The sequence below is a fragment of the Malaclemys terrapin genome, chromosome 3 (assembly GCF_027887155.1).
Source record: "Malaclemys terrapin pileata isolate rMalTer1 chromosome 3, rMalTer1.hap1, whole genome shotgun sequence".
Taxonomy (NCBI): Eukaryota; Metazoa; Chordata; order Testudines; family Emydidae; genus Malaclemys; species Malaclemys terrapin.
The window spans coordinates 89,970,509-89,982,014 of record NC_071507.1 but is presented as its reverse complement, the minus strand read 5'-3'; the positions used below and the strand labels follow the sequence as shown (position 1 = coordinate 89,982,014).

Below are 11,506 nucleotides of genomic sequence, written 5' to 3'. Positions count from 1 at the left end.
GGGTTTGGAGGTGGAGGCTGACAGCCTGCAACCCCCAAATAATGACCTTTTGACACACCTGAGGGGTCACAACCCCCCACTTTAAGAGCCCCTGGTCTAAGTATTCTTAATCCTGCCTCAGCACAGGGGAAAAGACTAGATGACGTCAAGGTCCTTTCCAGCACTACATTTCTGATTCTATTATTTATAGCAACACCAAGTGGCCTTAGTGAACTGGAAAATCTGAGCCTTCAAGTGATCAGGAATATGGTTTCAGTGATACTGAGTGCACCGTTATGTTGAACCTGCTATTTCTGTTCTCTTCCTTATTGATCTTTTCAGGCTTTATGTTTTCCCCTCTGCATTTTCTTCCATGCATCTACTCAAATTCCAACCCCCATTCATTCCCTCCCCACCACTGCTTCATTCCAACACCTTTTCCTTTATCAGCTAAATAATCAGATATTAAGTAGTTTGACATGTGTGTTATTGGGAAGTTAACTGTGAAGCCCACTAGCATCAATATACAGAAGAGCTCAGGCCTCTACATCCTTAAAGTTGTTTACAGAAACAAATACTGCCTCAAGTTTAGATCACATCAGAAGGTTGTTAGTTTGCTTTTAAATAAAGTGAAAGATTTCAGATTCTGCAGAATCTAGATGTCAATTATGCCCTATAAATACATCAAGCAATGTATAAGCCAGCATGTTATACTTGGCTTCTGCTAGGGATGCAACATGAAGCATCATTTCAGAAAATCCAATTGGAGGGCACCTTTGTTTTGTAATCCCATTATTTAGTATGTGTAGTACCATAGCATCTAGGTCACCAGTTTAGGATTTGCTGGGACAGCATACTAATGTGTCAATGGCTCCATCTGAGCCAGTTATACTGTTTGGCAATCCATGAATGTAGAATAAAAATAGTTGTATATTCCAACATCTAGAGTGAAATCTGGACCACACAGAAGTAAATGGGAGTTTTGCCATTGACTTGAGTGGGGCTAGGTTTTCACCCCCAACATTTATGACAAATGCAGTGAGATTATACTATGTTTATACTTAGATGTGACTTCATGTGTATATTGATAAATTCATTAAATGTGGTAGTTATGACCATTTATATATCCACACATACTTAATATTCCAGCCGTTTAGCCAGTCTATCTTTTACATTGCCACATTTCCTCCCAGTTGTGCTGCATTCTGACAAATATGTTCCAATAAGCAAGCCATTTTGCAAAACCGATCAAACTTTTCTCCCATTAACCAACATAAGGATTGCAAAACTGCTCAGATTTTTTCAAATATATAGGCTAGATACTAATTTTAAATTTTTTTAAACTCTGGATATTGGAACACAATTAACATATAGCAAGTGGAGAATAGAGAGGGAAAGTTTTGTTTAACAGGTATTTGAAAAGCAATTGGTTTACCCTGGGCATAGAAAAAGGGTGTTTACTAATGCAACTTACAAGTTTTATAAAAATTAGTATTATCTGCTTTAGAATGGAGAGAGCCTAAATGCTATCAAACTACTCCATGCTATCTTTTTAATAGAGTTAATTTAAAAACATACCATTAAAACGGGAAGTCATTTTATATTAAAAAGATTTATAATGTAAACCAGCAATTTAAATGAAAATGCTTTTAATATTCAGTATCAGAATGCATTATTTTGCAAAGTAGATAACTACATAAGAAACAAAGTCAATTTAAAAAAAAAAATCACATTTGAAAATCACTTATTAAAAATAGCATATTGCTGTAATTTGAAGATTAGAGGAAAAGGTATTTTTCATATATTTACTCTGAACATTTGATGGCACTGTGCAGAGTCAATTTTATCATTCACCTGTAGTTTCCCTAGTTGCTGTGAAATGTGCAGATACAAGCTATAAAAAAAAATTGCCTATCAAACCACAAAAATATCTTGAGGATTCAATGCAGGTGTATCTGAAACTACTTTTAACTCATTTATTAAGATCTACTATATTTCATGTTGATGTCTAACAGGAGCCCTACAGTTTATTACATCAATGGTTTTGTTTCATAACATGTTATCTCCATCCCCTCATCTCTTGATATTGCTATTGCAGACACTTTAGTATACCATGGACTCCACATCCTTCTCTAGATTACAGTACCAAAGAAAATATCAACACATTTATTCTTATAAGAATTTAGTAAAATGGATAGTGGACAGTTTCTTTTAACAACAATTAGTTAAAAGATGGTTTCCAAAAATCTACATGGCTTACAAGTACTGCTTTACAGCAACAGAAGAAGTGCAAGTGCTTCCACAAGTAGGCTGCAAAGCTGGCAGCAGTGTTTCTCTTTTTTTGCCTCAGCTATGCACAAGCAGCATAAAACCGTCAAGTAGCAGATTGGCATTTTTATAAACACAATTATCTGGCTAAATCACTTTGGTTCTTAACCAAACCCACCAGATAAGTGAGTGCCATACCTTTTAAAATTGCTTTAGTTTTACCTTTAACTAGAAATGCATTGACACTAGATAACTTATCTCCTTGTTTTCATACAGCCACCTTTAAATTGGTAAAGCAGATTGTGTCACCAGAAACTCACGTGCTGAAGAACTTGTAACTAAAAAACACACTTATCTGACTATATAAAGTGTGGTATTTTTAAGCAGTTTCAGATTTGCTTTAACTCAAGATTAAGGTTAAGGTTAAGTTAATTATAACAAAAACAGGACTAACTTAATTTCTTCATCCTTCATAGTTTAATTCCTTGTGAATTTACGCACAAAACATTTATACCTCGCTAAGAATCAGATATGACACCATGAAGCCTGCAATATCAATTCTTCACACATGGTATTATCATTTCTTCATTTGGTGACAACAAAATGAATTTACAAGATAAGCACACACACCCCAGCCACCAAGCCAACCTGAAATTAAACTACAAGAATTTATTTTTATTTATTAAAAACAAAATGCCACAGGTCTCAAACTTGAGTCTTCAGCATGATTTTTTTACTATGTAGATTGGTAGTGGGCAAATAATCCAACAGAAAACATGTACAATAAAAATGCATTGTATACAAATACATCATATGAAACCAATGCAGACTAAAATAAATTACATTATTAAAAGTCTTTATTTAGGTTTGGTCAGTACAGGTAAGATAATATTGGAGTCACAGAGCAATATGCATAAACAGGATACAACAGTTCTTAAAACTGAGTAACTATGCACACAAACTTCTTAAACATTCGGTCACCTAAGGAGAAATGCAGATGTATGGTGGAAAAAACTGTAATTAACACTGGAACTACTACAGGACTCCTTCAACAAGTCCATCTTTTAGTGATAAAACTACTGTACTGGGCAAGCTTGGCAGTCATAAACCCACAGCTAGTATGACAAATTTTGAATGTGGTGTAAATATAACAATACGAGTAAGAATGCCCTTACACAGCACAGGTTCTAGATATACACAGATTTGTACAGACATCATTTATGTTATACTTTGTGGAAATAATTTCCATTTTCAACTTCACATTAACTCATATAAAAATAACTTGAGCCTACACAAATGTCCTTTTAGCAACATTCAACGTAATTAACTGTTAAAATTTCCAAAGTGGCAGAGGTATTGAAGCAAAAAAACCCACAAAAAGGCAAAACTGTGACAAGTATGCACTAATTTAAACGGTTTCTGGACAGTATCCTCTCCCAATTTAAATGACACTGTATAAAAGTGTTGCAGAAAAAAAAATGTTACAAAACTGAACCCTGGACATTTACATTGGAGTCCAAACCATTCTGAACATGACGAGAACCCACAGTTCTGTTACCTTTCATGCTCACTGTTTTCTCTTCTTGAGGATCATGATTGGAGTCTGTGTCATTTGAGTGGTGAGTGAGTGAGTTTTCACTGCCAGTGGGAGAGTCTACACTTTCATACCCAGTACTTAGTTGGTTTATGTAGCTACAACCGCCTCTGACAGTTCTATCTTCAGAGTGGTTGGAGAGCTTATTACCATTCCCTGGAGACGCTGGGAAGTCATCTTCTGTGCCACTACCCTCCCTATAAAATCCAGGCCCAGACGTCCTCTGATGGGAAGAGCTGCCGTTGCTCGGTCCATTAGCCAGACGGCTGCAGTCTTTACCCATGGCCTCTCCCTGGTCTGTAGGCTCAGAAGATGGAGTCCTGCTGGTACCTGGGGCTGAGGCCTGGGACTGCTGCTGCTGGAACTGAGCCAACTGCTGGCGAGTCTCCTTCAACTGCTGCTGGAGAACTAGAATGGTACTCTGCATACCCTCTACCTCCTCATCAAGCTGGATGATGAAGTCATTCAATTCTATATAGAGAAAACACATTTGGAGCACACACTTAATAGCTCACACATCTGGACCCTAAAACATTACATAAAAGAACCCTGAGTTGATAGAGTTATTACTAAAGGTTTGTATGCTCAAATTCCTAGAGGTCTGTATTTTCAGCTGTTGCATCTGCGAAATGTGTGATGTTGCAATGTTTTATATGGAGGAAAACCTAAATTCCAAACTGCTATCTACATACTTTTTCAAAAACAGCTATTGGGTGAGGGTGGGGGTTTGTGTGGAGAAATCCATTCTTGGACAAAGGGAGGGTGTAGAAATAGGTGCTGGGAAATAGCTGAACTCAAAGTATTAGTAGGAAATATTCTGCAAGTGAACTTCACTTCCAGGTACACAATAGGTTAGCAGCAATCATAAAAAAAGGGACAAAGCACATTCTGATGCAACATATGGGCTACTTGTAGGTATTCAGAATCATTAGTTTACTAACAATATGTGCTTTAATTACTTTTCCTGCTTTCAGCCCTGCATACCGAGTACAACAAGAGAGAGATGGATTCCAGTCTGATTTGTGCATCATTAACAGAATTGTTAACCAACTTCCAACTGTAGAATTTTTAGTATGGATGTATAACAAAAGAAAACAGCTTGCCTCTCATAGCCTGGATTGCGGTTGCAATACTGGGAGTCAGGGAAAGAAAAAATTGTATTGGCAAATTGAGCAAGTCTGACCAGGTCAATAAGAGAAATATGGAATAACAGTGCAATTTTTGGTCACTTTACATTAAACTGCACATTAACTCGAAGATGACAAAGCAAAACATGCAGTCTATATTACTTTATTTTGATGTTTTATAAACAAAGTATCTTGAAAAGGTGGACTTTTCAGAACTCTAACACTATTTGCAGCTATAAAGGAAACCAAAAAAAAAAAAAAAAAAAAAAAAAAAGAGAAAATGAATGGTCATGGGTGGAAGAGAACAGAATTGTGGACTGGTTAAGATCTCAAGCCTTTTATAATCTCACTTAAAAACATTTGCCTCTGTAGGGAAGGTGTGCTCAAACCCCTAGTGGTTGCTTTTAAATCATTCTGAAGCTTGTAATACTGCATCATATTCAAGAGTAGATCTCTGCAGAGGCAATTTTTGAAAGAACATTCGCTTCCTCTGATTCAATTACCAACTTGATAAATTTAGAAGGAAAAAAAAGTCACTTGGATGATTTAACACATTAATTTGGGGAACTGAAAAAGTAATCTTCATTCCAGTAACCTATTGCAAATTGATGCCACAATTGTAAGAACTGTTTTCCCTAATTCTTCTTAGACATTCTACCATTCTACAATGAGCTTCCTCACAAAGGAAACAGATAATCCTATCTTCAAAAACAAGTACATCATGTCACAAGCCATTAACCAGCTACAGGTTGTAAAGTCAAATAAAATCTGCAGTCCTGTTGAACTTCTAGCTTTCCTTTTTTGCAACTGGATTCAGGGACAGTGTCAGACTTAATTCTGAAACTTTCTTTTTTAAATATTTTATAAAAAAGTCTAAGGGTCACGCTCAGGACAGTAAGTTTAAAAAGAAGTTTCCTGACCTATGTTATAAACTCTGAACTGTTAAGGCTGGAAATTTAGTAGGCTAGGATTTTTTCTTCCATTTCAGCTATGGGGAAAGAAGTCAGTTCACAGATTGTTTCACTTGTAGGTTCAGAGGCACTAATAAATGCTGCAATATTTGGATTGTGACTATTGCAGAACATTTGTGTAAAAAATAGTCACTGAAATGTAAAAAGATTGCTGTGAACATTTCTATTGATTTTAGGTATTGTTAAAAGGCTGTTTTTAGCAAATGAAGTGAGATTATAAAACATCCCATCAATATTTGCATGAAATAAAAAAATAAGTTTTAGATTTAACAGTTCAGTAGTATTTGCAGTCCAGAGAGTGCAAAATATTGTGTTGAGACCCAAAAAGTGAAATAGTTTCATTCTCCACCTTCAAGTGACTCTCACCCCAGCGTAAGCATCAAAGTTAGCCTTAATTTTTTTGTTTTAGTAATCTAAGGCAACCAGCACCACAGATAAGAATTTTTAAGTTATGTTTAACCTGACATTGTCCCTTTGATTCTGGGAAAGAAAAAAAAAAAAAAAAAAGTGTCTCATGCTCAGTAACGGGCTAATTTACAATATCCACACGACCAGTAGATTAAATAATTAAGCCAGTGCAAATGCAAGGCAATTTCCATTTTCTTAAAAAAGCCCTTACCATCCTGACTGCTTTTTAGTTCCTCACTATATTTCTTCTGTAAAGCCAGCTCTGCCTCAAGCTGTGCAATGCGTCCTTGGGACAGCTGCCTTCCAAGCTCTTGATTCTCCTGGATAAGCATTCGACACTTCGCCATTAACTTTTTGCCTGTTTGGCTGCAAAGGAAAGAGCCATCTATCACAAAATGAAGATAAAACCTTCTGTAATCTTCCTCAATTACAATTATAACAGAGATAGGAGATGCGATTTCTGCATGTCACAATTTAAGGAACATTGTGCCTCAAGGTAATTGTCATAGCAGAAAGTCTCCCTATAGTTACCACGTGCTGTTCCAATGTCTGTTGATCTTCTGTCGCTGTTCCGTAAAAGCGAAAGGCAAATTCTATTACTGTAAATATGAATGGCCACAATGTTTTTGATTACTGACATCTGGACTATCAAGACACAATTTGGCATTTGTCCATTCTCAAGGGAAGAAAAAAACAAGGTTAAGTATGTGCCTGGTAATCAGACAGTGAGTTACAAACATTAAAAGTGATCCTTCACTTTATGTACTAAAAATATTTTACTAGCTATTCAGCTTTTTTTTTTTTTTTTTTAAACTGTCAGGTTTGGAGAATATTGAATTTAATGATTTTTTTTGATCAGCATGAAAACTTCTTAATGTACCTGAATGATTAAATATTTATATTTTCCAATTTTGTACTTTTGACACTATACACATTGCTTTGTTGTTTCCCCAATAGCTAGTCAGCTCCTTCTTACTCACGAGTGTGAGAGGAGATAACAGAAAATGGAGCTGAAAAATACAAGGCAGCAGGGGGATCCAGGAGCAAGTATAAGCAGCTTTTTTGTTTTTTTAGTTTAACCAGATTTGAAAGTTGACAGTGTCCCTTTAAGAGTGTCTGGTGATCAAAAGCCAGGAAACATCAGACCAAAAAGTATTTCATAGGGAAAAAGCAGATTTGATATTCTGCTTTTTGCAAAATCAGGAACACATGCATATCTTAAATCTTCATGTTAAAACTGCAATGTAGAGCATTATAGGAACTAGTATGCAAATTAATATATAGGCAATAATGTTTATTTCATCACAAAATAAAATGGATAGCTAAAGCCCTCTACCACTGGTGGTCTGCCAAAGCTAGGAAAGTAACCAAATATTTTGCCTTCCTTGAGGTTCAGCAACATATATAATGAAGCAGTCCTCTTTTTCCACAGGAAATGAAAGCCCTAGAAAAACAGAATTAATCAGGTTTGTGATTGAACTTCAGGACTTGTATTAGGTAACAAGCCTGAGGAGGTCAGCTTGAGACTGTATAATAAAGTCACAAGGGCAGAATGAAATTTTGCATATTAAAAAAGAAAAAAATAATTGCTAGTATGCTTCACAACCACAGCAAAACTGGTGCCCAGCCAAAAGTCACTTCAAATCATCTCTCAATTAGCTATTGCTTAAGCATTCAAGCTTTTAACACTTCAGATTTTTAAAAGTTCTGCCAACTCTGTCCCATTTAAAGTCTTCCAACTGACTCTCCCACATCTTTCAGATGGGCTGCTCCAGAAGGAATCTGGCTGCGTAAAGTCCTGGAAGCCTGCAAATGTGCTTAATACAGCAACCTGTTCTTTATCTTGATGTGATGTCCAATGCCAAGTCCTTGAAGCTTAGAGTTGTGCTGACCTAATACAATACAAGTAATACAATTTAAGATAAAAATTTTCTACGGGATGCTTATTTATTCTGTGTAAACTAGGACCACTTTGGACTTAACCAATGTGACAGATATTGCAAAAGCTTTTAGGCAGATAGGCAATGATTTAGCCAGTTCCAAGTTCCTGCTACTGGTAAACTTTTATTCTGTATTTACCACCACTATAGATTTCAAAAGTTTATAATCATGTAATGTCTTCATAACAGCCATTGCCAACTGTTGCATGTATTAGTATGCACCATTAACAACCTCAGAAGCTTTGCACCATTCTAGAATGCCTGCTAATTTCTTCACCAGGTCTGTTCCTGCCACAACAAACCTTTTGCTTTTATTACCCGTATAGGAATTTGCACAGTTACCTATAATGCAATTTAACTTTTCCCCTCAAGATTGTCTAAACATTTTGTACTACTGAGTTTGAACAAACCTACCTTGCATGTTGAATGATGTAATAAAGGTAATACATGCAAGAATAACAAAGGCAGTAAATCTTAGAATAACTCTGATTAAAGTCACAGAACCAGGTTTTGCAACTGTATGTTTTACAAATTTATGTGAGAACACGTACTATAAAACCTGTAAAAATGGAAGAAGTTAAATTTCAAAAAAGACTAACATCCGTAGCAGTAAGCTTTCTGTAAGTGAAGTTTCTGCTGACATTTAATTTAAACAAAAATGCGTATTATGTACTGAATGTTTAAATGGTGATTTAAATGGCTTAATAAAACCACTCCCTTCTTTCCCCCTCTAAACATCTGTCAGCAGGGATAATGTTGTATGCATCTACCACAATGAAGTCCTAGGCTTGATGCTAAACTTGGGCTTGCAGTGGTATTAGAGCAGACACATGTTGTGTTAGTTCAGAACAATTTAAGATTTTGAAGGAGAACATCAATTCTTTCAAACATGAGATGAGGTGCCATGAAATAAGAGCGGTTATACACAAGGACGGGACGATAATGGGAAATAGGTCCTAGTGAAACGATAAATGAAAATTTCTACAAACCCTTTATAGCTTGAGCAGTCTGACTCATTATCCCTTTACCAACGAAAATAAAATCATGAACCCAATGACAAATAAAAAAGTTCCCTAAATAATTAAACAGACTAGAAATACATTGTTGATTCCTTGCATTCTATTTCCTGCACATATCTAATATGTATTTATATACTTGCACCATGATTAGACTCAGATTACATAGAATTTGAATTAGGGAATATTGTTCAGTTCTCTTTTATCACTTACATTTAAACACAACATAACCTCCCCCCTCAAGACTATATAAAAGTTAGCAAAAAAAAATCTAAATACTTCTGCTTGAAATTAAGACAAAGTGGTAAGAAACATCTGTCACCTCAGTGTCACACAACACATTTTGATCCAGAGGACAGTTTTGCATCCTTTATCTAAATAAATTAACTGATTTATAAACTCCAAGTTAACCAAGCAATCAGCATGGCTGGCTTTTTTGACTGCATATTATAGTAAATAGTAATTTCAAATTTGGTAACCCGTTAACACAAAAATTGTTCACTAATGCAAGTCTTACCTTTGTTTTGATGCTAGACCACTAAAACCTTACATAATACTGGCACAGCAAAGTAGGTTCAATAGATGTGTAATTTTTTTTAAAAGTTAAAATTTTGAAGGTTCTCTTTTGATGTAAATCTATTGCTTAGATAACAATAAGCCTACACACAAGCACACTACTCTCTCGCCCACATTAATTATCTGAAACATACAACACTTTAAGATACTTTAAGTGAGTTGAATTAAAATTTAAGTGATCTTAATGAAAACTGCATTTTGAACAATAAGCAGTTATTGTCTACCCACCTTAGAATACATTACCTTTTATAAAACTGAACCTGGTGGATTTGGGGTTTTTAGGTAGTTTGGTTTGTTTGTTTTTTAAATGATATGGTTACACTGAACTTTCCAGAGTGTTGGACGGAGTCATGAAATAGTGCCTGAAATACATGAGCACTATACCAGTCCACATAATTTCACATTTCTCTGCACACTTACACATCTCAAACATGCACTCTGAGCTGTCCCATATTACTATTCTTGCAAATAACTTGGGACAACATTACAACAAGGCATCAATAGAGTAGCAAAGCTCCTTGATTGATTCCAGCCAGAAGGATGCATGCATTTAAATTATTATTATTTTTTAAGAATATGGTCTTCCCTCTTTTTTCAGAGAACGAGACATCTTAAAAGGTAACATTCTCGTTCATTACCCCAAAAGTTTCACAGTACAATAGAATGACCAGTCAAGTTCCTTAAGCTCTATATTAACAACTCTTTCAAGGCACATTTTATATAGAAGTGCAATACAAAAACAGGCATACAATGAAACAAAAAATACCCCACACCAACACTGAAGACAGTTGCCATTATGTGTGCCTTATATATGGAGCATTTGAGATCAGTTCTCAGAACAGAAGTTTGAAAAATTCTAATTTCTGCATGGAAACATGCAGTGAAATACTTATCACAACTAGTTTTCCTCATCATACACTCTAGTTGTGATCAAATATATTGCTTCAAACAATTTACACCTGCAATTAGATAGGACTGTATAAAATACAGGTACTATTTTTGAGTCCACAGTATCATCAACCATCCAGAGAACAATCCATTATTTAAAATCATATTGACTTAAGGCTCAGTGAAATGCTATATAGCCCAAATGCTAAACAGTCAGTCAAAAGTGTACACTACCACTGATGCGATATGAAATAGCACTCTCTCATGGCTATTTAAAGCTGGTTAGCAAATAAACTCTTTAATGCAAAATTCACCTCATTGAGTTTTGACCCAGCAGTTCAGTGAACAAGCAGGAAGTCCACAGTCTTATTGGCAAAACTGACTTACAGTGTCTCTAAGTCACTAGGCTCAAGGTTAAGAGCGAAGCATATTCCATTTTTACATTTTACTGGAATTTTACATGTTCAATTCATGATTTAAAATCTCTAGGTTCTCTCTCCTCCAAACTGTCTGTAGACACAGTGTGCCACAGACTTAAGACTTCTGTTTCTCCCTCTATTTCTTCAAATAGAACCACTTTGCACGTGTCTACATGTTCTAGAAAGGAAAAAATTTTCAGAGGCGGCCACTTCTTCAGAATAGTCCGACGCCATCAGGCCTCTGAAGCAAAGGGGGAGAAAAAAGCTGAAACACAAGGTTCATCTGGTAAGTTTTACATTAAGCATTACAAGCTGGACAG

The 11,506-nt window shown here is 35.7% G+C and overlaps 1 protein-coding gene across 3 annotated transcripts in view; it reads right to left on the bottom strand.

The window, feature by feature from the left end:
* Nucleotides 1-2,901: 2,901 nt before the first annotated feature.
* The window catches only part of WTAP (WT1 associated protein), a 40,333-nt gene continuing 31,728 nt past the window's right edge, over nucleotides 2,902-11,506 (bottom strand). For 2 of the 3 annotated variants that reach the window (XM_054021513.1, XM_054021512.1), the window contains exons 7-8: nucleotides 6,559-6,713; nucleotides 2,902-4,312 (exon numbers count right to left, since the gene is read on the bottom strand). In XM_054021513.1, the coding sequence (XP_053877488.1) occupies nucleotides 3,729-4,312; nucleotides 6,559-6,713 (739 nt within the window). In that variant the 3' untranslated portion in view covers nucleotides 2,902-3,728. Of the gene's footprint in view, nucleotides 4,313-6,558; nucleotides 6,714-10,550; nucleotides 11,428-11,506 lie in introns of those variants that run through there. The other variant, XM_054021514.1, reaches the window with a different exon arrangement.